Below are 27,958 nucleotides of genomic sequence, written 5' to 3' on the forward strand. Positions count from 1 at the left end.
CAGTTTTATTTCTTTATTTCAGACATTTATATACCGCGTAACCATTTGCGTTTGTAAGCGGGGTACATAAGAAACAAGTCATACATAAAAATGTACGTTTGGAGGGGCACTCTTGTGCCGTAGGGCAACAAAAACAGGACGCACACAACTCTGTCCCCCCACACACACACACTGGAACATATGTGGTATGAAGAGTTACAGGATTTGTGTAGGAAGTTGTGGGATGTGCAGCGATTGGAAACGAAGCAGTATATTTTTGCAGGAGCAAAGAGTATTGAAAGCCAAATCGTGTAGAACCTTCTTGATGCTATCCTGAGCACAAAGGACCATGAATGCACCATAAAAAGGATGTCTGGAGGGGCCCCACGAGTTTTTTGCTTTGCTTTGCTAAGAATTCCAAGAATGTTCGATAAAGAATACCTACCTTTCCCACGTTTGTTGGTTATGATGAGACACTTAAACCATCATCAGGCCAGTTTAAAAGTAGTAATGTAAACGCACCCAGAGTCCCAGGTCAAACTTATGCCACAGTGAAATAACTTTTCCCTGCAGACGCTGGTGCATGGTGAAATCTGAATGTGACCTCTTGTGGCAGAATGTGGTAGCAGCCACATAAACAGCAAAATATTTATTTTCCGTCATTTAGCATTGGTAATTTGAGATGTCACCGTACACTGTGGATATTTAAAAAGAAACTTTTTTTTGTCATCCAATAATGATTTGAGGGGGGATACCCATTGCTTTCAGGTCCCAACATTATATATTCATAGGGCTGTTAGCCTTCGGGTCCTGTGGACGCGTTTAAGAAAAATGGAAATAATAGCCAAGAAAGAGATATACAGATGAAGGAAAGGAAGTGTGCAAACAGCCACAGGAACCTTGTTGGAGGCCCCACCTACATCAGTGTTTACATGCGGACCTAGGGAAGAAGAAAGAGTCAACGTGAAGAGCCCAACTTTGCTGAGGCCCTCGCTCAGATCCAGATGTCGGAGCTGCAGTCTCCGCCCGGGTAGCGGATCTCGTGGGCAAGGACTGGGCCGTCCGGTTCTTTCCCAAAATCCACAAAGAACTTTTCGTTCACTTTCAGGCCACCTTCCTTGGTGTCTACGTCGATTTGTAACATGACGGAGCCTTCCCTGCAACGAAGTGGAGAAAACAGGGAGTGGAGGAAAGACGTCGAGAGGGAAGGCAGTGCTCTGCCAGAAATAATGCCAAGATCAGATCCTTTTAAGAGCATGAGAAGAGCCTGGTTGCTGGATCAGGCTAGTGGCCCATATAGTCCAGCATCCTGTTCTCACAGTGGCCAGCCAGATGCCCTGATGGGAAACCAGCAAGCAGGACCTGAGTACAAGAGCACTCTTCCCCTCCTGCGGTTTCTAGCAGCTGGTATTCAGAAGCTTCTGACTTTGTCTGGTCCTCTTTTAAAGCCACCCAAGTTGTTGGCCATTCCTGCCTCTTGTGGGAACAAACTATGTGCCGTGTGAAGAAGTTACTGTCTCCCTTATTACAGTCTTGTGTACAGTTTCCAGGCACCCCCTTCCAGAGGGATTCCAGGACCTCAGTTGTGCTGTGTTGAGAATTCCTACTGCATCCCCCCCCCCACTGTTCTCCATCAATTAGTGAGAAAAGGAACTGCGTTCAAGAATTATTGATGGGCAGAGAAATGTTAGGGAAATCCCTCAGATGTGGGGTGCAGGCTTTTTGTCATGCTTCCCTTTCTTTTGAGGGAGCCAGAGGCTGTGTTTGTGAGCATCCTTTCTTTCCAATCTTCAGATTATTTCAGTGGTGGTCTGCACTCTGAAGATTCCAGTCCCCATTGTTCTGAATGAAGGGCTGATTCAAACAGCAGCATTGGGAGCTGACTTCTACTCTTGGCCCATCGAACTCAGTGTTGTCTACAACAGGGATGGGGAACCCTCCCCCCCCTTTAGAGGTTGTTGGACAACCATCAGCCCTAGCCTGCATAGCCAGTGGTCAAGGATGATGGGAGTTCAGCAACATCTAGAGGGCCAAAGGGCCTCCGTTCCTTTCCTAGACACATCTCCCAACCAGTCAGGGATCCTATATCAAATGCACGTACAGAGGTATAAAGCACGGATGGGGAGCTTTTGACCCTCTAGATCAGCCTTTCCCTACCAGTGTGCCTCCAGATGTTGTTGGACCACAACTCCCATCAGCCTCAGCTAGCATTGCCAATGGTCAGGAAGATGGGAGTTGTAGTCCAACAACATCTGGAGGCACACTGGTTGGGAAAGGCTGCTCTAGACATTGCTGGACTCCATTCCCTATCAGCACCAGCCTGCATGGCCAATGATCAGGGATGATGGGAGCTAGAGTCCAGCAACATCTGGAGGCCCACATGATTCTCCATCCTTGATATAAATTGAGCATCAGTGGCTCTCCAGAGTTCCAGTCAGGGGTCTTTCCCAGTCCTATCGATTTTTATTATAATTATGTAATTAACAATTAATAACTATCCCACCGCTCCTCCCAAAGGGAGCTCAGGGCAGTGAACGAATGATAAAGCCCTAAAAACGTCTTTAAAAAAGAATTTCAGCACAAACGCCGGCTGATGATCAGACCCAGGGCCTTCTGCCTGCAACGCAGGTGCCACTGAGCTGCAGCTCTGACTTGGAACCAGAGCAAGGGAGGGGTGTCTTACTTGATCATGTCTGGGTAGAACTGCTTGTCCCAACCGCTGTAGAGGGAAGTGCTGACGTACAGTCTCTTTCCGTCCAAGCTCAGCTGGATCATTTGAGGCCCGCCTTGAACCCTCTTCCCCTGAAGAGAGAGAGGAAACAGGTGATGATGATGATGACGATATTCCGCCCTTCCTCCCGGCAGGAGCCCAGGGCAGCAATGGTATGGTGACCTGCGACACATTTCAGGGGATCCCTTATTGGTTGGCATGCATGGAAGTACAACGAGGTGCAGGAGGAAAGAGGGAGGCAAGGATGCGGGGTGCTGGGAGTAAAGCACCAACGCTGGTAACAAACCACCTGAACCCTTGAGGGGGCAATAGAGAGAAGACTGTAGTTACTGTAAACCGCCCAGAGAGCTTCGGCTATGGGGCGGTATACAAGTATAATAAATAAATAAATAAAAAGACAACATATTCTTCATTCAGTCTCTAGTAACTACTTGTTTGTTTTCCCTCAGGCTTTACTTCCCTCTTCCCTTGCTTTCTTTGTTAGTCAAAGATAGAGCCACTGAGGGCAAGCATCATGGCTCTGCAAGTCAGAATCTCCTCAGAATGGCTTTCTTGACCAGTATAGGAATAAACCTTACGTTTCTTTACTCTTTCAACCAAGTGTCTTACCAGGCTATTTATTTCTGCACTCTGAGGCAATACGTACCAAACTCCAAGGGGGTACAACTGTGTCCCTCAAGATGTTGTTGGGCTGCCAGCTCCCATCAGCTCCCATGGCCAATGGTGAGAGATGACAATGATGGGAGTTGTAGACAAGCGACATTGAGAGGACTGCAGCGCCCCTCCTCAAGCCTGGGATAAAGTGTTTGAGGCTTTTCATTTAAAGAAAAAGCCATCTAAGGTGAAGAATGATAGAACAAGGGCGGGAACCTGCAGCCTGAAGGCTGCTAATATCATCATCATCATCATCATCAATCCCATTCCTCCAAAGGAGCCCAGGGTGGCAAACATGTCGATACAATTAAAATGTCTAAATACAGTTCAAAACCACCTTCTAAAAACAGTTTAAATCTCCTACAACCCCTTCATGAGGCCTGAAGGCTGCTAATTTCATGCAGATGGTATTAACAAAGGCAAAAACAGAAGGAGGTGGCAGAAAGAGTGGTTTGGGAGCTCCTTGGAGGAAAGGCGTGGTACAAAATGCAACAGCGAACAAATAGGGTGAAATGTGGCCGCCATGATTCACCTTGATGACAAACGGATCTGGCTGGCAGTCCAGCTCCCGGTCCTCGATCACAGTGGCCGGCCCACCTTTGACGATGCTGCCTCCAAGAAAGATCTGCAAAGGAATATGCCAGAATCAGAATGGTATATCCAGGAGGACTGCATGCTTGCAGAATGACTGGACGTGTGGTGGGAGCATGTAGATTTAAGCCTATGACTGGTTACATGTGGGGTGGTTTTCCTTCCAAGCCCTTCCCCTTTGGAATATGTGGCCTCTGCATCTTACCACTTAACACTTCCCGTCCAGACTACCGCAAAATGCTCTATGTGGGGCTGCCCCTTGAAGGTGGTTCAGAAGTTACAGTTAGTGCAAAACGCAGCCGCCAGAGTTTTGTTGGGTCTCACGCCAAGCGACGATGTAACACAGCAGCCTCAAAGATATGCACTGGCTGCCAACTGCAGAACCCAATTCAAGATGTCGGGGCCCTTTGATTTATTATAAGCAACAGTTGAGACAGAACAGAGACGTCATGGCTAGTAGCCACGGATAGCCCAATCCTCCTCCGTAACCCTCTTTTAAAGCCATCCAGGTTGGCGTCACTGCCTCTTGCAGGGAGCGGATTCCATAATTTCAACTATGAGCTGTGTGAAAAAGGGCTTCCTTTTGCCTGCCCCGAATCTCCCAACTTTCAGCTTCCTTGGATGGCCCCAAATTCTACTGTTATGAGCGAGGCCCGTCCACTTTGTCCACAGCAGAGAATGTCTGTCATGCAAATAGCAAAGCTGAGTTCTTGTCGTATAAGGGACCACTGGGACATTTCTTTCCCACGTCTTGAAGATTCTGGGCTGGTCCAAAACGTGACTCAACAGCGAACACAAGATTTTATTTTATTTTAAAACCCACATTCTTCATTCTGGTTATTCAGCCAAAGAGCTAGCTTTACCTGTCCCACCAGTTTCGGCTTCCTGGTATCGGTAATATCATACTGGCGGATATCTCCATGAATCCAGTCGCTAAAATACAGGTACTTATCGTCCAAGGAGATTAGGATGTCCGTTATGAGACCTTAAGGAGAATATTGCAGAGAACAGTAGTAGTAGGAGTAGGAGTAGTAGTAGTAAAATATCCCGCCCTTCCTCCCAGTAGGAGCCCAGGGAGAGAGTTTGGAAGTAATTAGTTACAAGCAAGAAATTACTTGTAATTCATTACTTTTTTGAGGAACGAGTGGGTAATTCCTTTACATTTTGATTGTAATAGAACTAGGAGCAATTTTATTACTTTTGAGGAGTAATTGTAATGTTTCCAGCATTACTTTTGGGCATTACTTGGAGGGGGGGAGCAGGAGAAGTCTTCTGCTCCTCTGATTTGTGGATGAAAATCACGTGCCTCAATCTGGGCTTCTGTGCAGCGTCGCTCTTCCCTCATGCTCTGTGGGTGGGTTGAAGGCGGCGAGGGAGGAGATGGAGAGCGAGATGGGTGGAGTGGAGAAAAAAATTGTGGTGGTGAAGAATGGAGTGGACGGGAAAAGGAGCTGGAGGGCAAGAACATGGACAAAGGAGAAGGAGACTGCAGCAGAATGGAGATAAAGAACTGTGGAGGTGAAAGGTGACAACATGTGTGCGCGTGTGCGAATACTCTGTTTGCACTTGGCATGCAAAGTGGCCTCCACCACCCTCTCTGGCTACTGTGCTGCATTTGCAGTATTTTAACTTTTTTGCATCTCAGGGGAAAATGTTTGCTTTGGTGAGTGTCCCTTAGTTGGTGGCAGGGCAGGGTCCGGGAGGTGGTTAAATGAGAGAGATTATGCTTGCTGGCTGAGTGGGGGGGGGTTGCACTTGGTTTGACGTGCAAAGATCTGAGTAGTGGCCTCTGCCTCCCTCCCTGCCTCCCTTACCAGCAGAGAGACCACCACTGCTATCGTATGGATAAAAAGAATTATTCTACTACCTCTGTATGTGTGTGTTTATTTTTAATGTTGTTTTAGGCTACTTAGATGTGCAACAGCCAAGGCCAGCACCTTGTAGGTGGTTTTTTCTAAGAAACTGAAATGTAATTGTAGTGATTACTTTTGAGAAAAAGTAATCAGATACTTTCAGAGCAATTGTAATTGTAACAGTAATTACTACTTTTTGGGTTGTGTAATTGTTAACTGTAATTTATTACTTTTTAAAAGTAATCTTGCAAGCTCTGCCCAGGGAGTAATGAAAAAAGCCACTGAATTAGGCTCTTGTGAACCACCTGGTGTGTGTATGTGTGTATGTGTACTAAAAAAAAATAATAGAGAGCCAGTGGTGGTCTAGTGGTTAGAGTGTTGGACCTAAGACCTGGGAAACCAAGATTCTAATCCCCACTCAGACATGAAGCTCTCGTCGGATGTGACCTTGGGCCAGTTGCCACCTCTCAGCTTAACGTAGCTCACAGGGTTGTTGTGAGGATAAAATAGAGAGGGGGGCAGCATGCATGCCACCTTGAGGTCCTTGGCACCTCATTTTTAATTTTTCTTTTTTTTATTGAACAAGCACTACACAGGTAGAGATGGGATGGGACATTGTGATAAGTGGGATCAGAGGAAAATGAAAGGCAGAAAAGTTCAGGCAGTGATCATTACGTACGTCACAGAGGTAATTCACAAAACAGTTCTTGAAGAAATGGGCACCCCTGCGATTGGTAAGTCCGACACCTCCGACACTGGAGGCATTCAAGAGGCAGCTGGACAGCCATCTGTCGGGAATGCTTTGATTTGGATTCCTGCATTGTGCAGGGGGTTGGACTTGATTGTCTTATAGGCCCCTTCCAACTCTATGATTCTATGAATTAACATATACAATGCACCAGAAATCCTTTGTCTCAGAAAAGCACCTGATGCCTGCATGTGGCTGCAGGGTGGCTGCTAAGGGGTTGTCACTGGCCAGAGAAAAGAGTTTGAGGTGTTGGAACGGGCTGGAAGCAGGGGTTTTTTGTGGAGGGGGGGAAGGGCTTTTGGGGAAGGCATTGATACTGCAATGGAGTCTGCTTTTGCATTAGCCTTTGTGCTTCCTGCTTGCTCAGTGGGACTGCATAAACCATATATATTAAAATATACCAGGAATGTCAAAGATATCGCATGTCTCTAGTATTTTCTGCTCTTTGTAAAATTGACTCTCATAAGCTGCCCTGGAATTTTCTACTTTTGGGGGGGGGGACGGTGCACAAAACAAAGTGATAAAATCCTTCTCGCAGCCCCAACTTGAATCTGGACTAACCTGGCATGTCGGGGAGCAGCCACCCTTTCACCTTCTTGTTGGGGACCTGGATCACCTTCTCCGCTGCCCACTTCCCATTCTGCAGAGGAAGATCAGCCGTAAGTGGAGATTAACAACAGCATCGTCATCATGCTTACAGCAGGCAAATCTATTCTCAATCAACATGGTTCATACCCGTAGGATATTCCGTTGCCCGCCCTTCAATTTAACCCTCTGTATTAACTAATCCCATTTCACAGGTGGAAAGGTAGAGGCAGGGGGAGCATTCAGGGCAGAGGCGAAATCTCTAACCCTGGGACTTGCTCCATCGCAGCTGTCTTTTAGCCACACACTCCAGAATAAATATATGACACAATATCCCTATCTTAAATAGACAAGAGAAAGCTTAGCAGCTGAATTGCGGTGCAATCATATGCACACAGCTCACCATATGCCAGTGTGACACAAAACCTGAGCAAACAGCCCATACAATGCAGGCGATAAGCAAAGCGGGTTAATGATTGTGCCGATACATTCTGTGAAAGTTCAGTCATTCACTCACTGAGGCTCAAGAGCGATAACTACACAAAAGGGGGAAGGAACAGCTCACAGGCCCAGGCCTCAATCCAGACAACTGCCGGGATCACAGAGCGGCCTCTTCGCTGCTGGACAACAACCGTTCACCTGCTTGACTAGCGCTGATTCCTGCAGAGACAGATCCGGTGTGCGGCTGGCCTTTTATATCCTCAAGGGGGAAGCGGCCTGTTGGCTCTTTGTCCCAGCATGCTTTGCTGCTGGCTGAGACCTTTTGCACTCTGGGCACCAATCTGCCTGCAAAGAGTTCCATGTGTTCATCGTCTTATGAGGACTGTTGCAAATTGTAGAGGTGGCCGTGCGGGTCTTTGCTACGTCCAGTGCTGCTTCCAGGTTTTGGAGGGCCCTTCCTCTCCAGGAGCCCCCGTCCCTCAGGGAGTCTGCCTCCTTGCCACCATCATCACCAGCTTTGCTGCCTCTTCCTCATCACGGCCAGGCGGAGAGCCAGCGAGGAAGCAGCCAGGGGCATTGACTTGTCAGGTCCCAGCCGGGGGACTCTTCATCGGGGGAAATCTGGAGGCTCCAGTCTTGGCCCCAGCCCTGGGTCAAGCTTCATATGGGGGCGAGGAGACAGAGGCCTGCGGTCGTCGAGGCTGAACGGGTCCCAAGCCCAGGGGACAGGTGTCTCCTCAAACGCCAGCTGGAGACCCGGCCCATCCAGTGCCTGACTGCAGACCTGGATTCCTCAGGAGTAAAGGCCTCCTTGGGAATAAAGGTCTGACTGCAGGTGATGAATAGGAGTCAGCTGAGGTTTGGGGTGTGCTTCCAGGGGCTCTAGCATAAACATCTCAATGTTAGGCTGCAAGGGCTGTTGGAACAATGTCTGTGTATCAGATCTGCATCCGGCCTGTTTGCTGATCGCCTGTTGACTCCAGACCTGACCGGGATCTGCCCCGGACCTGCCCCGGACCTGCCTTGCCCATGGACTGCCTGGGTCTTGACCTTGGGCTGCTCTGACCTTGCTTCTTGCCTGACTCTTTGTTGCTTTGGACTCTTGACTTTGGACCGGCCCTGGATGCTGCCTTGGCGTGGCCCTTATTGGTATTATTGCTGGGAAGTCTCTTGCCTCCATAGCAGCCTGGTGAGAACAGGACACTGCTGCACCTTCTCTCCGTTGTCTGGACCAGAGCGAGAGGCGGGTGAAGAAGAAGTGAAGCAACAGTGAAGAGGAGGAGCTGATCCAAGGACGTGGGGCCCCCTGCTAGGGTGCAGGGACTCAGCAAATGCCCAACCATGCCAACCCTTGGTGTCATCTGTTTATCTTCTCCTAAACACGTTGACCCAAGTACACCAAGAAACATTTAGCAAAAGGGAGCAGCCCAACTGAGTAGCCTTTCCAAGGCCGTTCCCAGCCAGGGATGAGCGAATTTCTCAGTTCCGATTCCTCATCTTTTCTGACTTTTCTGATCAAGCTCAGTTCTTCACTTCCATCTGCAATTATTATTATTATTATTGCAAAGTTCTCATGAAGATTCATTGCCATTTTAGTGCAAATCTCTCCTAATATGCATCTTTTTATATGCCTAATATACACATTGCTGCAAAGCAGTTTCCTCTAGTATAGTGCATTTGGGTGTGTTGTTCTCACTAATATGTGCAATTGTATGCACACTTTGCCCTAGCCTATGCATTTTGGTAGCCATTAATTGGCTGAAGAACTCCGATGCAACATTTGCAGAAGGGCAGATTTGGAAAGATGGTTGGGTTTCAGTTGACGTGTGGTTTCGGGAAGTGCAAATTGGTTTAAATGTGAACTGAATCAAATTTCTCTCTCTTTACACCCCCCCGCCCACAATTCCTATTTCCTGGTGCCATTGATTATCATCTAGACACACAGACCCAAGTCCACTAAGAAATATTTTGCAAAAGAGAGCAGCGAAACAGTGTACCCTCTCCTAAACCTTTCCCAAGTGGAGATCGCCTTTCTGTCACAGAGCTTACGGACCTTCCCCAAGGATCACTAAAAATGTCACCGACGCTCCTTTCTGTTACCTTGGTCTTGTAGAAACGGTGGATGGTGCTGGTGAGGGCACAGCCAACAAACCCCTCTGCCGCATCGGGGTTGTGGAGAAAGCGGATCTCAAGGGGGATGGAGTTCTTCCCCACGTCGATTGACTGGATGAGCTCATGGGTGGTCCAGTCCCACACGTTAATGTGGCTTCCGTAGCAGCCTTCAAAGACACGGCGGTAAAGAGGACACAAAGAGCAGAAAAGCAGAGCTGAGTTAGAGAGAACGTTTCTATTTTTCCCAGCACTGGCTGTGGAATAAGACGACAAGTTTTTCTGTGCACAAGAGCCCTCCCCCCTGAGAACGAAAGGGGAGCCTGGCTGCTGGATCAGGCCAAAGAGGGCCCATTTTGTTCAGCATCCTGTTCGCACAGTGGCCAGCCAGGTTGCCTCTTTCTGGAAAGTCCCAAAACAGGACCTGAGCGCAACAGCAACTCTCCCCACCTGTACTTTCCAGCAACTGCTATTCTGAAGAATCCTGCCTCCAACAGAGGAGGGAGAACACAGCCATCGCGGCTGGGAACCACCCTTGTATCAGCCTGCCCGAACATTCCATCAGCTGACCGAAAACGGCCAATCCCTGTCCACCAGACCCTATAAAGCCCTAGCCTCAGAGCTTGCTCTTCAGTGCAAGAGGTTCCTCCGGGTGACGCTCTTGATCCCTGTTCCCTGATTAGCATGTGAGAAGACTCTTCTCAGTGGCTAACACACTTCCATTTCATGCTGATTGGCCCGTAGGATGCTGGAAACATAGGCACTGTGCTCCCCCCAAAAGTAAGGGATCTAAGACCCCTCCCTGAGTTCCCATCCTGATGCCATTAGGGAGTAGATGTAGAAGACACCTTGAGAGTGTTTACATGCCCAGGGATGCACCCACCTTTTTCCAAATCAGCTGGATTAAATCCATATGCCAGGCACTTGGGCACGCCCCATTCTGTGCTCATCAGGACGTTGTGTCGTGGCTGGTACCAGAAGTCATAGCCCAGTTCAGGGACCTTGGGTCCTTTCTCCCAGTTCCCCTTCACCTCAAAGGTCTCCCCGTCCAGCAGCACAAAACCACCTGGCGGCACCAAAAACCATCGTTAGGGACATCCGATCCAAAGGGCACAGGAAGCTGCCTAACAGGGCAGACCCTTGGCCCACCTAGCTCAATACTGTCTACACTGACTGGCAGCCGCTCTCCAGAGTTTCAGGCAGGAGGCATTCCCAGACCTACCTGGAGATGCCGCTGGGGGTTGAACCTGGGTCCTTCTGCATGCAGAGCACGTGCTCTTACCTCTGAGACATGGTTCTCTCCCTAAAAATAAACTAAGGCTCCAGTCCTCATGATTCTGAATAAAGGGCTGGCTTAACAGGAACACAGGACTTTATACCAGTTCGGGCCATTGATCCATCTGGGTCAGTACTGTCTGCACTGGCTGGCAGCAGCTCTCTGGGGTTTCAGAGAGGGTCTCTCCCAGCCCTACCTAGAGATGCCATAGGGGGTTGAACTAGAACTGGGCATATTCTGCAAACAACACAGATACTCTGCCGTTGAGTTACAGTCGTTGCCATCAGCAAGATTCATCCCCTCCCTCTCTAAATCCTACTATGTCTTTGGTATCTCCCAGTAGGAATGTATATCCGTGTTGCAAGATTTATATCAAGTTCTGAAAGGTAAACATCCGCCAGTGGCAACTACTCAATGGTCTGAAGATTTCACTGCCTGTTCTACATTTGATTGTATATCTCATAATCGCAAATCATGTCTATATATCTGTTTGGACATATGGACAGCGTATATTAATATATATGTTTTAATTCAGGATTGAGGAATTATTTTTATTAATATGAGTTGATACTGTTTCATTTTTCTTTTTGTTTTATTTGTGTCCTTTTTAAAACAAAAAAGAAAAAAGTGTGTGTGAGCACCACAAGTCCACGAGTGTCCCAACCTTTCAATTTCCTGATTATCTCTTTCTTTTTCTTTTAAAAAGGTTAAATTTCTAGCCCTCATACTTGCAAAGATACAGGCAGTTTAAAATTGTGAGAGTTGTGCCTGTTGAAATCTCAGAAGATTTCTAATACTTTGGTGGCAAGGGGAGCTGATTCCGAGCTATTGATACTGGAAGAAATGCAAAAACTAAAAGGCACATAAAAACTGATACATGTCAAAGAACGGAAGGTTTTCTTTCTGCGAAACTTAGACTGCGTCTCACTCTACAAAGTACTTAAGGTGGTCATTCATCCAGCCCACATTCACACCACACACTTGTTCCAAAGGCTGCCTTGCCCAGCCCAAAAGAGGTACCTTTCCCTTTGCCAGAAGGGTCTCCCATGGTGCTGATCATGATTTCGCCATTGCCCAAGCAGTGAGAGGTGTGAGGATTGGCCAAGTTGCACTTCCAATACAGGTCGATGGGCTCAATAACCTAAGGAAAAAGGAGACACAGTGAAGTTGAGGCAGTGGTGCCTAGTGGCTCCATGTGGGGCAGTGCAATCTGCTCTGGGTTTTAGTCCGAACTTTCAAGGACCTGTCCAAGGTGCTGAGTGGATTCCTTTGTCCCACTAAGCTGCCACTGAGGTGTGTGGCTAGTGCTGTGCTGAAAATTTCTCCTGTTTTTTTTTTTAAAGTTAAGTTTCACAAATATATGTTGCCCTAGTATATAGATGTGGTTTTTTTTGGTATTCCAAATGCGGCCGCACCATAGATTTATACAATGGCATTATGATATCAGCTGTTTTATTTTCAATACCATTCCTAATTATCCCTAGCATGGAATTTGCCTTTTTCACAGCTGCCGCACACTGGGTCGACATTTTCATCGTGCTGTCCACTACAACCTCGAAGTCTCTCTCCTGGTCGGTCACCGCCAGTTCAGACCCCATGAGCTTATATGTGAAATTAAGATTTTTTGCTCCAATATGCATAATTTTACACTTGTTTATATTGAATTGCATTTGCCATTTTTCTGCCCATTCACTCAGTTTGGAGAGGTCTTTTGGGAGCTCTTCGCAATCCCTTTTTGTTTTAACAACCCTGAACAATTTAGTGTCGTCAGCAAACTTGGCCACTTCACTGCTCACTCCTAACTCTAGGTCATTAATGAACAAGTTGAAAAGTACAGGTCCCAATACCAATCCTTGAGGGACTCCACTTTCTACAGCCCTCCATTGGGAGAACTGTCCATTTATTCCTACTCTCTGCTTTCTGCTTCTTAACCAATTCCTTATCCACAAGAGGACCTCTCCTCTTATTCCATGACTGCTAAGCTTCGTCAGAAGTCTTTGGTGAGGTACCTTGTCAAACGCTTTTTGAAAGTCTAAGTACACTATGTCCACTGGATCACCTCTATCTTTATGCTTGTTGACACTCTCAAATAATTCTAATAGGTTACTGAGACAGGACTTTCCCTTGCAGAAGCCATGCTGGCTCTGCTTCAGCAAGGCTTGTTCTTCTATGTGCTTAGTTAATCTAGCTTTAATAATACTTTCTACCAGTTTTCCAGGGACAGAAGTTAAGCTAACCGGCCTGTAATTTCCGGGATCCCCCCTGGATCCCTTTTTGAAGATTGGCGTTACATTTGCCACTTTCCAGTCCTTAGGCACAGAGGAGGACCTGAGGGACAAGTTACATATTTTAGTTAGCAGATCAGCATTTTCACATTTGAGTTCTTTGAGAACTCTCGGGTGGATGCCATCCGGGCCCGGTGATTTGTCAGTTTTTATATTCTCGATTAAGCCTAGAACTTCCTCTCTCATTACCACTATTTGTCTCAGTTCCTCAGAATCCCTTCCTGCAAATGTTAGTTCAGGTTCAGGGATCTGCCCTATATCTTCCACTGTGAAGACAGATGCAAAGAATTCATTTAGCTTCTCTGCAATCTCCTTATCGTTCTTTAGTACACCTTTGACTCATCATCCAAGGGTCCAATCGCCTCCCTAGATGGATCTCCTGCTTTGAATGTATTTATAGAATTTTTTGTTGTTGGTTTTTATGTTCTTAGCAATGTGCTCCTCAAATTCTTTTTTAGCATCCCTTATTGTCTTCTTGTGTTTCTTTTGCCAGAGTTTGTGTTCGTTTTTATTTTCCTCATTCGGACAAGACTTCCATTTTCTGAAGGAAGACTTTTTGCCTCTAAGAGCTTCCTTGACTTTGCTTGTTAATCATGCTGGCATCTTCTTGGCCCTTGTGGTACCTTTTCTGATCTGCGGTATGCACTCCAGTTGCGCTTCTAATATAGTGTTTTTAAACAACTTCCAAGCATTTTCGAGTGATGTGACCCTCTGGACTTTGTTTTTCAGCTTTCTTTTTACCAATCCCCTCATTTTTGAGCAGTGTTTTGCTTCATGCATTCTTTTGGCAGGTGTCAGTTCAGTTTGCATTAAAATGCAAAAACAGAATCAAATTTATCCTGTTTCTAGTGGTAACGTCTGTCCTTGTTTTGCTATCATGCAAAGAAACTTGGATGACGATTGCCTCTATAAATGCCGCCGTGAGCCACTCTAGGAGGGCTTCCAATTGATTGCACAGTAGGGCTTGCAAGATGGAGGGCAGGGTTTTTTGGAAAGGTGTGGACACCGGTAAAGCCTGTACCTTATGGAGGCGGGGAGCTCGCAGGTTGGTGCCTGTATCGACCACATAAATCCGGGAAGAGATCAAGCTGGGGAGGATGAGCCTGTTCCGTCTCTTGGTTGTGTCCCCAAAGCTGCTGCTGCAGGTGTTCCATCCAGTGTGGTGCAGCTCATCGTTGGCATTGGGCATGGGCAGGCGATGGATGACCTAGGTAAAAGCGGAGGGGCGTGGTTGGAGAGAAGGGGTGCAGAACCTCAAGTGCTGGGGGACAAATATCTATTTAACGGTTGCATTTCTATGCTGCCTTTCCTCCAAAGAGCTCAAGATGGCGTACATGGTTCTCTCCCCCCTCCCCATTTTTCCTCATAACAACCCTGTGAGGTAGGTCAAGCCGAGAGGCAGTGAGTGGCCCAAGGTCACCCTGTGAGCTTCGTGGCCAAACGGGGATTTGAACCCTGGTCTTTCCCAAGTCATAGTCCGACACTCTAACCCCTTCGCCACACTGGAGCCACATTCACACCATACACTTATTCTGCTATTCTTCTGCTTTAAACAGTCTTGGCTAAAGGATCCTGGGAAGCGTAACTTGTGAAGGGTGTAGAGAGTTGTAAGGAGACCCCCTATTCACCTCACAGAGCTATAATACCCAGAGCGGTTTAACGGTCAGTCCCCCTTCCCAGGGAACTGTGACAATTAGCTCTGTGAATGGAATTCGGGGTCTCCTCTCAGCCCCCTTACCAAACTACATTTCCCAGGATTCTTTGGGGGAAGCCATGACTGTTTAAAGTGGAATAATAGTGGAATGAATGTATGATGTGAATGTGGCCAAAGGGGCTACCACAGAGCATGCCATTCTCCGCACTTCTGAGGGTGAGGGGAGAACCCGAGAGGGTCTGTAGGAAAGGAGGTGCTCTTTCAGATATTTGGGGCCTCAGTTGTTTCGGGCTTTAAACGTTACTGTCGCTTTGGGGTTCCCTCCTCAATGGACCAACGTGGTGACTTGCCGTATTTATTTACGATTTAAGGTCACTCCAAATATGTAATACATAAAAGGAACAAGCTTTGACAAGATATCTTGTCGAACCAGATCAGCTTCCCCCCCTCCCCAAGTGTGTGGCTAACTTTACAAAAGCAAAGAAATGATTCAGCAATTTCAACTACTCAGGTATTAATGGGAAAGTCTTTGGAAAAAACCACCCACATTTTTGTTTTGTAAGAATGCATTCTTCAGATTTGAAGTGTGCAGCTATCACAAATAACTGCTGCAACAGCCTGAATGAACTGGATCCTGATGTTTAAACCTTTTTAAAGGTTCTGGGGGGTGGGGTTTGCAATAGGGATGCAAAAAAAATGTACAAAATGTAGAATTTAGGATGAAACAGGACTTCTCAAATAGTTGTGGCTGTGGCCAGCTAATAATGTAGCCTTTAAGATATCAGCAATTTGCTGCAAATCATAAAAAAGATGCTTATGGAGAAGGTTAATAAACATAGAGTAAGAGCTGATAGACTTTAAATTTTCAATGATTCCTTGTTTCCGGCTTCAGAGAGCTGGGCTCCCCTCCACTGATCCAGAATCCTTGAAAGAAACACAGAGCTGGTTTTCATTCTGAAAAAAATGCCCCCCCCATGTAAAAGGTGGGTAGAGGATGGTGCATTGGCTGGTGTGACAGACAGTGAAAGACAGGAAGTCCTAGGTTCAAATTTCTTGGCAGGATCCTCCACAAACTGACCAGTGAAATGAGGCAAGCCACTCACTCCCAGCCTCGGTCCCCCTATCTGTCACATGGGCACAGTACTGTCGGTCCATCTTACACAGCTGCTGTAAGGATTACTGAGATGATAGCTGTGCTTGCAGGAGAGCCAAACAGGTTGATTGCCCCTGTGTCCACAGCTTAGCGGTGCATGCAGAGCCTATGGAAGAGCTGTTTATAAACTCAGAGCCCAAACATTGAAGGAAGCGTACTTGGCAATAGGTTGGAGATTTGGGGTCTACATCCACCGTGGCCAGATAATCTGGCTTCTTTATTCCAGTGTTCCTATAGATGCAAGGCAGGTATACGATCTCTTCCCGGGGACCTGTCGAAAAGCAAGTGTTTTGTATAAGCAAAAATCTTACATTAAGCCATCAAGGGAAAACACACACACATATATTTATGGAGAGGAACATTGAGCAGGGGGTTGGACTTGATGGCCTTATAGGCCCCTTCCAACTCTGCTATTCTATGATTCTATGAAATAGGGAGAAAGGTTCACACTTTCACAGCTGATTTTGGCTGCTTGTTGAATCATGATCACGCCAATCACGTCTTTTTTAGATGAAAACGTGTCTGTTTCGCTCATGAATGAAATTGGGGGCAAACCTTTGACGGGGTAACTTCCATTAAAATTTGGTGAGGCCAACGGGGAGGGGGCAAGATAATACTGCCTGGGGGCCAAATTCTGCATATGGGCTACTGATCTGTCGCCCAGTTAAAGAAATCTTAATTTATTAATTGGTAGGTTAAATCTGCATATATTTGCACGTGAGGGGAAACAGTTCTGATGAAAAAGGAAATGGAAAAGGGTGGAAAAAGGATTTTTTAAAATGCATTCATCACAATGCATAAATGGGGGTTCATCTCTTGTGCACAAGAGGGAATGCCGCTTCTAATGCCATTCCTTTCCTTGTACCTCATGTAGAAAGAGGCATTCCCCATTCTCTCACATGCAGGAGGGAATGCTGCTTCTAGGATCATATCAGAAGAGGCATTCCTCCTTCTCCTCTCTCAGGGGAGGGAATACCTTTTCTAATGCCATTCGAGAGGAGGTCTTTCTCCTTCTCATGCCTCATATAGGAAGAGGTATTCTGCTGGAGGGGATGCCCTCCTGTGAGGCATTCTCACTCATGACAGGGAATGCTGCTTCTAATGCCATCTTAGCAGAAGCATTCCTTGCCCTTCTCTTTCACATAGGACAATGCTTGCTACTAGAAGGGCTCATAAGCCCTTCTGTTAAAAATAATAATCACATTTGGTGTCCAACTTCATTAGGGAATGAATAATTTTTAGCCAATTAAAGAATTTTAAAATCTAACCAATTAATTGATGAAGCATGGCAGCCGTATGTAATATAAAAGCCTGTATTTTTATGTATCAAATATTGGCTGGCATGGAGGCCTGAAGTTTGCACAGGAGAGAGCAGCCTAGGATCTTTTAAGATATGTTCATAGCAGTGACAAGGAGACGCTCTGAAACCACACCCTGTTATCCGCTGTGCCAGATGTGGATTAAAACCGAAACAGAGCTTTTGTTTAACTTGTGCAAGCTGTCCCTTATTATTGCTGGTGCTTCTCCTGAGCATTAGAATATAGTTGCCACTCCCTGACGGAGGCAGTGCCTGCGAGCTTGTTTGTTTTTCTACTTGGGAAACATGGGGCAGGGGGAGTTCCTGTGAATTTTATTAGATATTGTTAAATGTAAATGTCTTAAAATGCATTTATTACATGTATTCAATCCCTACAAGGGAAATAATTATTTATTATTTGATTTATATCCCACCCTTCCTCCTAGCAGGAGCCAGGGGCGGTTAAACAAAAGCACTAAAAACACTTTAAAACATCATAAAAGCAGACTTTAAAATACATTAAAACAAAACTACTTTAAAATTATTTTTTAAAAGCTTTGACGACATCTTTTAAAAAAGGTTTAAAAACATTAAAAAGCAACCAGAAGCAGACTGGGATAAGGTCTCAACTTAAAAGGCTTGTTGAAAGAGGAAGGTCTTCAATATGTCTTTGTAGTAATAATAATAATAATAATAATAATAATATTCAACCTACCTGGAGAGGGCAGGTTCATCCTGACCTGTGGAAAGGTTGCTGTAGTCCAGCATAAGAGCATCTGTTCTGCACACAAAAAGTCCCTGGTTTAATCCTCAATGGCATCTCCACACAGGGCTGGGACAGACTTTGGTCCCAAACCCTGGGGAGCCGCTGCCCCTCAGTGTGGGCAATTCTGAGGGAGATGGCTCCGTGTAAGGTAGCATCCTATCTCCCTATGGATTTCTGAAATCCAGCCCAGTCTGTCAATTTGCAGGAAGGGCTCGCCTCATCAACAAGCCTTTTAAGCGGAGACCTCCCGGTGTGCGTCTGTGCTGGAATTGCTTTTTAAGAAGTTTTTAAAGTTGCTTAAAAAAAAAAGTTTTATTTTAATATGCTTCAAAATCTTTTGTTTTTAAGATGTTTTAAAGTACTTTTAGTGTTTTTGCTTGCCACCCTGGGCTCCTTCTGGGAGGAAGGGCGGGATGCAAATTTAATAAATCAATAAGGCTCTGGAGAGACCCCTGCCTGAAACCCTGGAGAGCCGCTCCCAGTCTGTGCAGACAACACTGACCTAGTTGGATTGGTGGTCTGACTTGATATAAGGCATGTTCTTAATTAAATTGGCCTTTTATTTAGATCCATGAGGACTGGGAGCTTGTTTTCTTTGTAAAAGGAAGGGCCACGGCTCAGTGGCAGAGAGTCTGCTTTGCATGCAGAAGGTCCCGGGTTCAGTCTTCAGCATCTCCAGGGAGGGCTGGAAAGGTCCCCTGCTTGAAACCCCAGAGAGCAGCTGCCAGTCAGTGTAGACAGTACTGAGCTAGATGGGCCCAAGGGTGTGACTTGGTATAAGGTGGCATCCTGTGTGCCTATGCCGTGCTTGGCTTCAGAGGCGATCGGAGGCAATTTCAGTGGGGATGGGGCACCCGCTTTGCAGTGCAGAAGGTCTCAGGATCAAGCCCCCGCATCTCCAGGTACCACTGAGAAAGGCTCCTGGGTGAAATCCTGAGGGCTGCTGCCAGACAGCGTATAGACGATATTGAACTAGATGGGCCCAGGGTGAGATTTGGTGCAAGGCATGTTCTTGTTCATTATTGATAAATGCTTACTAACCTGCACGCAGTTTGAAAACAAGACGATGCCAGTCCACAGGCTTACAGCTTGGAACAGAAGCGACGTAAAAGGAAATAGCCATGGGGAGGGAAGAGGGAGCAAGCGGTCAGGGACAAAAGCCTGTTCTTCTGAGACAGGACTGGTGGCAACCACAAATTCTCGCCTGGCAAGTGGGGCTGGCCAAATGTTGCAGCCCCCCTGCTGGCAGATTGGGTGCGCAAGTTTGCTCCGGCCTCCTTTGAAGGGAAGCAAAATTGAGACACGGTTATCAACACCAACGAAAAGCAGCCGCAAACGGCTTCCCTTACCTTTCATCGCGTCCAACGGAGTTTTGTATCCAGGGCCGCACGCTCCGCATTTCGCTGCAAATGGAAAGGAAGATGACATGCAGGCACATAGGAAACTGCCTTATATTGAGTCAGACCACTGGTTTATCTGTCTCAGCATTGCCTACACTGACGGGCAGCACCTCTCCAGAGTTTCCCTCTGGCGACGGGGGGATTGAAGTTGGGCCCTTCTGCATGCAAAGCAGATGCTCTACGCCTGATCTAGAGCCCTTCCCTGACAAGATCCGCAGAGGATGGTTCTGCTCCCAGCTTGGCTGGAGAAGCCTTCCCTGAAATATCATCCTGCAATTTTGATTAAAAGTCTTTCAAAGGAATCCTTTGCTATCTTAGGAACAGGGGAATGCATTGAGGAACGTACCCGGAATGATTCCTGGCGCAGAACTCAGCTTCCCGTGCGTCTCAACATTCCTCCTTTCTAACAAGTTAGAAACCAAAGTTTCTAGCCCTCAAGACTGTAACCCTTTGACGTTGGTGTCAAATGAAGGCCCTGCCCCCATTCCACATGTGGCTGTACACATCATAAATTTAAAGCACATTTAAAACGCATGATGCCCCCCCGAAGAATCCTGGGAACTGTAGTTTGCTAAGGGTGCTGGGAGTTGTGTCTCTATGAGAGGGTAAACTACAGTTGCCAGGATTCTTGAAGGATAGCCATGTGCTTTAAAGGTGCTTCAAATGGATGGTTTTGTACACAGCCAGAGAAGCCAACCAGAATGGTGGTGACAGCTGAACCTTACGTCAGCACTAGTGAGGGGATGGCATCCTTCGCCACACCAGAGGGCTAGGAAAGGTTGCTCAGGGAGAATGGGTGACCTGCTGCCTCCCCACGCCAAGGATCTGCCACCTGAGGCAGATGCCTCACTCTGTCTAATGGAAGGGCCGGCAGTGGGGATTAGACAGATTCGTAAAGGAGAAGCTATGCTTCCATGGCCAGAAGCAGTCTACCTGTGAGTGGATGAGGTGTCCAAGCTGAGGCTTAATCCAGACAAGCTGCTGTGGATGGAGTGATTCTGAACAGAGTCGCACTCCCCTTAAAGGACCAAGTTCACTGCTTATGGACTCGGCATGGCCTGTGGGGGCCGTGGCTTGGGGTGCCCTTTACCAGCATAGGCTGATATGCCAGTGACAACCCTATCTAGATACAGCAGTCTTTACCTCAGTAATCCATGCACAAGGCACATCCAGGATAGACTGTTATAATGTGCTCTATGTGGGGCTGCCCTTGTAGACAGTCTGTGAACTCCATATGGTATACCTGTTGCTCTGTTCCTGGTGGGTCAAAGCAATAGGAGCCGACATGACACCAATTCTGTGCCCGTTGCACTGAGCACTAGTGTGTTTCCCGGCCCTATTCAAATTGTTGGCTTTAACCCAAAGTCCTAAATGATTTCGGAGCAAGTTGTCAGACAGAGATTGGCTGCTTATGGAATGCCTACATGAACCTGCCCTGGCAGAGACTGCCTTCTGTCATTCATTGTAACTAGACTTTTTAATAAGTGTTCACGTCACTGCCTTTGTCAGTTTTGATTATTCATAGTTTGTATTCATTGTGTTTTTTATGACATTGTGAGCTGCCCTTGGCAGAGGTGGGGGAGAGGTTTATAAGTCATTAAATACTAGTTACTGGGAGCAGCAGCAACAGGAGAGGGCTGCTGCTTTTGCGCCCCCATTGTGAGCTTCCTGGAAGCACCTGATTGGCCACTGTGGGAAAGGGCAGCAGCAACAGGAGAGGGCTGCTGCCTTCACGCCCCCCTTGTGGGCTTCCCGGAAGCACCTGATTGGCCACTGTGGGAAAGGGCAGCAGCAACAGGAGAGGGCTGCTGCCTTCACGCTCCCCTTGTGGGCTTCCTGGAAGCACCTGATTGGCCACTGTGGGAAAGGGCAGCAGCAACAGGAGAGGGCTGCTGCCTTCACGCCCCCCTTGTGGGCTTCCCAGAAGCACCTGATTGGCCACTAGGGGTGGATGAGAAATTCAATTCTGTTTGCATTTGAAGCCAAATCTATCAAATCCGCACTTTCCGAAACGATATGAGAACTGAAAGATGGCCAACCTTCAAAATTCGCACTTATTCAAATTTTGTAATGCAGCTCGCCAACCAAACGATGTTTTTAAAAATGCATATATCAAGGGAAAGCTTGCACAACCGTGAGCATATGAGTGAAAACAATGTACAAAAATGCATTATATGACAAGAAATTGCTTGCAAAAACGTGTACATTAATCAAAACTGCTTACAGAAATATGTTTATTAGGAGAAGTTTGCACTAAAATGCTGGAGAATTTTCATGAGGATTTAAAAAAAATGTTTTGCAAACTGATGCAGAAATGTGAACTGAATTTTAGACTGAAAAAAACAAAGTGAAACAGAGAGAACCGAAATTGTCAGAACTTTCCATTCCTGTTGGCCACTGTGGGAAAGTGCAGCAGCAGCAGCAGCAGGAGAGGGCTGCAGCCTTCACGCCCCCCTTGTGCACTTCCCAGATTGGCCACTGTGGGAAAGAGAATGCTGGGTCACTAGATGAATCTTTGACTTGATCTAGTCGGGCGAACTTCTTAAGTTCTCAGCACTGCAAGACAGGGCTGAGGACTCACAGCTGGGATGTATCCACAAGGCTTTCATATTTAAGGCTCGCTTGAGATCCCACAGATGTGGGTAAACAATATTAAGGGGGCATTTAAGAGGAAGTGTTGAAAATGGACAAACTTGGCAGGAGAGCGAAGATGGAATTTTGGCACCCATCCATTTTGGAGATCAGCTACTCATTGCTAAACACGCCCTGTTGTAAGTTTTATGTTTCTAGTACTACAATGGGAAGATTGGCTTGCAAAGCCGGTTGAGGCAGCTGCTGTTGTCATGCAAGGGGTCAGGGACTGACCTAAAGAGCCTGCTGTAGTTGTAAAGCATTCTAGGCCAGTCTTCCCCAACATGGTGCCCTCCAGATGTTGGTTGACTCCAGTGCCCATCATCATCCCTGACTGTTGGCCATGCTGGCTGCTGGGAGCTGGAGTCCAATAACATCTGGAGGGCCAGAAGTTTCCCACTTCTAACTTAGACATGTGTCCCAACCAGTCGGGGATCCCATATTAAATGCGTTTTCAGAGGTGTAAAGCAGGAATCAGGGGCCCATGGTTTTCCAAATGTAATTGGACTCAATTCTCATCATCTCACTGACCATGCTGGCTGCTGGGGTTGTTGGGTTCCCCACCACTGTCCTAGACACATGTCCCAACCAGTCAGGGATCCCACATTACATGCACATACAGAAATGTAAAGTAGGGATGGAGCAACCTGTGGCCTCCAGATGTTGTTTGACTTTAACTCCCAGCAGTCCCAGACAGGTTGGCCAATGGTCAGAGGATGATGGGGGTTGTAGTTGTAGTCCAACAGCCTCTGAAGGGCATCAGGTTGGGGAAGGCTGTTCTAGGATAATGGCTTTCAAATTTTTCCTACCAAAGAAGCCACTATCATCCTGGGAAATGTGGCAAACTGCAGTGTATCCTGGGGAATGGTGCAAGGTGCACCCTTGGCTTGTTCAGCAGCCAAGCCTGTTTTTGAGCTTCACTGTTACTGTGTGAACCCTAGAATAGTACCCAAATGTCTCTTGCATGTTATGTGTGTGTGAAATGGAGATTGCATACACACACAAAATGTAAAGCACATGACTTACCTCCAAGAATCCTGGGAGCTGTCATTTGTTAAGGGCGCTGGGAATTGTAGCTTGTGAGGGGTAAACTACAGTCCTCAGGATTCTTTGGGGGAAGCAGTGTGTTTTAACGTATGGTGTGTATGCACCCACCCACCCACTGACAAAATATGGTGATGGTTATGTGTCTTAGGTCTATTAGTGGCCAGTAGCCATAGGCAACTACAGTATGTGGTTAGAAGCTGGTCAAGAAAGCCTCTGCAGAAGCTGCCCATTGTTCTGGCCTTGAGTCTGTTTGACATTTTGCCCCAAACTTCACAACGTTATTTACCTATTGGGTTTCTTCAGGGTGCATTTCAAAACCACCCAGTGCAATAACCGCTTTTTATGATCCATAAAAATGTGTGACTGCATAATGTGTCTGTTTCATCTCAGCTTACTGAGAGTTTTACAGGCAGGCCATTTTTGTGTGTGTGCTTATCTTTATGTTTTCAAGGCTGCAACTCTATGCGCGTGCACTTGAGAGTAAGCCCTGTTGGACTCAGTAGGGCTTACTTCAGAGTAGACATGTACAAGATTGCCCTGTAAAAGATGCTTTTGGGGTTGGTTTTGGTGTAACAGGTCAACAGGGCTGAGATGTGGGCTCAACCAGTCCCTCAGCAGCTTGTTTGATTGAATAAGTAACACATTAAACAAAAGAAAGCAAAGAGGAGATGAGAAGTGGCCAATGACTTATAGGAGCGATAAACTAAAGAGAAATATCCCAATTACAGCTGGGTCCGAAACTCGCTTTTAAGATTGGAGACATCTTAATTGCTAGTAACAAGACACAGTCCTCCAATATTGCAGATGATTACTTCCTGTGCTCCAGAAACTATGGCTCGATTCATGCAGCCTAAATCGCCTTTGCCTTTCTTGTAGCAGCATTACACTGCCGGCTCATGTTCAGCTTATGATCGGCTACAGTCCCGAGACTATTTTCACATGTGCTGTTTCCAAGCCTCGGGCAAAAGCTGCATGCATCTGCTAAGGGGCCATGTCATCACGCTTAGTGGGCCTGACTTGCTCTGCCTCTAACAAATGTATGCCATGTAGCAATACTTTTTATACCCAAGTACAGAAGAGCAGTTTTGCTGGCACGTTTTACTCTTCAAGATTCTAGAGGGCAGATTTGCTCACTGGGGAGGGGCCACAGTTCAGGGGAAGAGCAAGTGCTTTGCATGCAGAAGGTCCCAGGTTCCATCGCCAGCATCTATAGGAAGGGCTGGGAATATACCCAGCCTGGAATCCCAGACGGCCGCTGCCAATCATTGTAGGCAATATTGAGCTATATGAACAATGTGTTGTCCTTGTTATAATTTAGGACTTGAAACAGTCTCTCATGCCTTTAATTTGCCCCCTTATGATGCAGTTTCCTGGTCGATCCTTAGAGCCCATTTTGAGTATGTACCTAGGAAGGTCTAATAAATGCTTTACTGAACAGGTGGTGATATATCTGAATGTTGTAATATCTCCCAGACCTTCTGTATGATCGTTAGCTCTTAATTTGTCACCTTCATTTTCCTGAGGTTGCCATGATGTATTTTTACCGTTTGTCCTTTCTTGAATGGTAGGATGACTATAATAACTATTTGGTTGACTGGCTTATTGTTTCCAAGTCAGCTTGCACCTCTTTGTTTTCTTAGTGTTCTTTCTCTCTGCTTAAATGCAGAATTTTGCATTTCCCTCTGTTGGATTTTCATTTTGTTATGTTTCAACTCAGCTTTCCATTCTATCAAAGTAACGTCTGAATTTTATTCCTGTCATGTTCTGGGGCATTCACTATCCTTCCCAGTTACAAATTCAGTAAAGGCTCCCTCCACCCCTGCGTTGGGTAAAGACACTATTATAAAAAGGTTGAAGGGTCCTGGGCCCAGGACAGAGCCGTGCGGCTCGAAACCTCCTTCCAATTTGATGAGGAACCACCAATCAACACTCTCTTGAGTATAGTTTTCCAGCCAGCTGTGATGGTGCGATCATCTAGCCCACCTTTAATCAGGTTGCCAACCAAAATGTCATGGGGGGCTTTTGTCAAATGCTTTGCCGAAATACAGTAAAGATAAATTATGCCCACTGCAGTCCCACAATCCACTAAGCAGGTTACTAATGGATTCCTACAACAACCTGATTGTTTAAAAAGAAACAAGATTGATGTGACAGGATTTATTCCTGAGAAATCCATGTTTACTCCTACTAGTCAATGCATTGTTATCAAGATACTTAATACACTGATTCCTCCATGGCCTTTTATGGTATCTATCTTCCCCAACATTGAAGTCAGGCTGGCTTTGACTAGATGAACTTTGAGGTCCCTTCCACCTCTATGATTCTATGTTTCCCTCCCCTTTAGGTAATGAATCACAACTCTACAGGCTTACCATAGCATTTTTATTAATTTTTCATAACATATAGTTTTCTTTTGGTATTATTATATCTGAATTTGTTGTATGATGTTGTTAGGTGCTTTAAGCTTCCTTTTGGAAAAGATGAACAGACACTGACAAAAGCAATCACTGTCCTAGTTTCCCAGATTCTCCTCCCTCATTTTTATACTGGGACTTCAAAAAAACTTGAAGAGACTGGTTTTTTTTAAGAGAAGTGGCACCTCATGCAATTCATCTGCTGCCCCTAAAGTCTCAAACTCATTTCAGGTAACTAGACATTTCCCTACCAACTCCTCACCAGTTTTCAACTGCAGTCCTGATTGTTTCCCACTTACGTTATTTATGAAAGGCTGTCCACAGTTCCCCTAGTGGGAGAAAACCAGCTCCTTATCAGCTTGCAGCTGCAGTCCAGACCATTCACCAGTTATGCAGCTTATGCAAGATTGCACACAGTTCTCCATTTGGGAGAATCTGAACTCTTTATCTATTGGCAACTTCAATTCTGATGGCTTTCCCGTTAGGCTACTTATGCAAGGTTGCACGCTATTCCCTTTTTGGGAGAAGACTAAAGCAAACAGGAGAAAGCCCTACTGAACACAATGGAACTTACTTCTGAGTAAACATGCATAGGATCTGAGGGGCTGCACAAAAGCCAGGAGTTTCAAAGTGGAGTAATGCTCACATGCTACACAAAATATTAAGGCTCAGCCCTAAACATACCTACTTGGGAGTAAGCCCCATTGAAAACAGTGAGACTTACTTTCCAGGAAACATGCTTTATTTATTTCATCTCTCTCCTGCCATTAAGGTGCCTACACACCACTCAAGAGAGCTATAACAAGACTTAAAAGCAACCATAAGATCCATGCACAGCACATTTTCTTGGAACTTACTCTCAAGGAAGCATTCTTAGGACTGCAGCTCAAAGAATAAAAGTTGAGCAGCCCAATTTGATGTGCATGTTTTCTCAGACTATGGACATTTTACCAGCTTAAAATGCAGCCATGTTGTTGTTTTTCTCAGTTTGAGTTGAAGCTAGTTTTTTTTGGGGGGGGGAGGAAATGCATCAAAATGCAGTATTTAGTAAGAAACAGCAGGATAGATGTATGGGTTGTGGCTAATGTCATGTGTGCGGTGCTTCCCAAACCAGCAGTGGGAGCGCACTGTGAATGGGAGCATGTGCACAGCCTCAGAAACAAGTCTCTCGTGACGTTCAGTGTTGGCTTTCCTCCCAAGGAAGGGTGCATGCATGCACTTGCAACCCAAAGCAGAGACAGAATGGAAAGGTTTTTGCCATAGAAACCATGTCAACATGTCCTCTTCCCGACCCCCAATATCCACAACTTTGACTGACAGAGCTGCAAAGGAAGAGAGAGGAACTTTTTTTGCACCTTAACCTTCCAATGCGTAAACTTGGAAGTGAGCCACAGGTGGGTTGTGGCGCACACAGGACTGCAGACATGCAAAAACCAGCGCATGTTAAGAGTTGGAAAGGACTTGGGACATGCAAAGAAGGAAGGGGGCCAAATCAGCTTTCCTAAAGAGCATACAGCTGAGTTAAAAGCAGGAAGGGGGGGATTGTTCGCTTACCCATGTTCAGTTCTTTGCGTCTTCCAGACTCTGAGGAATTCTGTCGCGACACGAAGGAGGCCACCGACTCAGAGGGCTGCTCTGAAGGGTCATATATGCCTGTTGAATGGGCGGGGAGGAGGCGTGTCGTGTGGAGGAAGCGGTTAGAGGAGGCAACTGGAAAGAGGAGAGGCTGAAGTGGGAGGAGGGATCCCTTCCCCAGGACAAAATCCAGTAGTTTCCCTCCTCTGTAAGCCACGGAGGGCCGTTTTGTTCCCTGGCTTGGACAATATTTATTTCCCACGCAAAAAGACGCACACAGTTAAGTGCGAGATTAACCTCTAGCTTCAGAAGGCAGGGAAGCATCCTAGGTTCTGGGGCCGAAGACGAAGGAAGCAGCTCTTGAGTTGAGCAAAAACTCTTGGCTCACGGCGGTGTTGCAAACTGTCAGCGCATGCCTGAGCTGACAGCCCCAGCTTTGAAACTGGCAGGCAGCTCAGGGTTTTGTTTTGTTTAAAATTCATTTTGCTTGCCTGTCAGGTGCAAAGCAGATGCTGGCAGGCTTTGGAGGGGTCACGCTCAGGGCCTCGTTGCAGATGCCAAGAAGCACAAAAGGATGCCCGATTCTGCCTCAGTGTAAACTGAAGGAAACCCAGATATGAATGCCTGGGACAAGGGTTGTGCATACAACACGGCTACATCTCTCGTATTTGGACAGCTCTGTAATTAAGCAGCTGAAAGACTGCGGTTGCATGCCCTAGCATTTCACAGCGGAAAGAAGGCATAAGTGAATATCAGAAGAATCCTGCAT

The 27,958-nt window shown here is 46.5% G+C and overlaps 2 protein-coding genes across 7 annotated transcripts in view; one reads left to right on the forward strand and one right to left on the reverse strand.

Annotated features, from left to right (window-relative positions):
* On the reverse strand, positions 1–27,436 carry LOC133374940 (methanethiol oxidase-like). The gene is made up of 12 exons (XM_061606287.1): positions 27,169–27,436; positions 19,472–19,525; positions 16,218–16,330; positions 14,274–14,459; positions 11,988–12,108; positions 10,575–10,757; positions 9,683–9,861; positions 7,118–7,196; positions 4,819–4,940; positions 3,897–3,989; positions 2,663–2,781; positions 1–1,136 (listed from the first exon to the last, which is right to left on the reverse strand). Exons 1-12 carry the CDS (start codon positions 27,170–27,172, stop codon positions 974–976), a joined length of 1,416 nt encoding a protein of 471 aa, XP_061462271.1. The 5' UTR covers positions 27,173–27,436; the 3' UTR covers positions 1–973.
* Positions 1–27,958, forward strand: part of POGZ (pogo transposable element derived with ZNF domain) — a 131,438-nt gene that overhangs the window by 45,121 nt on the left and 58,359 nt on the right. The gene's annotated exons all lie outside the window — the stretch shown is intronic.

The sequence above is a fragment of the Rhineura floridana genome, chromosome 22 (assembly GCF_030035675.1).
Source record: "Rhineura floridana isolate rRhiFlo1 chromosome 22, rRhiFlo1.hap2, whole genome shotgun sequence".
Lineage (NCBI taxonomy): Eukaryota > Metazoa > Chordata > Lepidosauria > Squamata > Rhineuridae > Rhineura > Rhineura floridana.

Excerpts from the sequence above, each read along its gene's own strand:
- LOC133374940 (XM_061606287.1), bottom strand. Across the intron at positions 3,990-4,818 it reads AGCCGAAACTGGTGGGACAG|ATCTTTCTTGGAGGCAGCAT; the intron begins GTAAAGCTAGCT and ends ATTCCTTTGCAG. Across the intron at positions 2,782-3,896 it reads CAGATCCGTTTGTCATCAAG|GGGAAGAGGGTTCAAGGCGG; the intron begins GTGAATCATGGC and ends CTCTCTCTTCAG.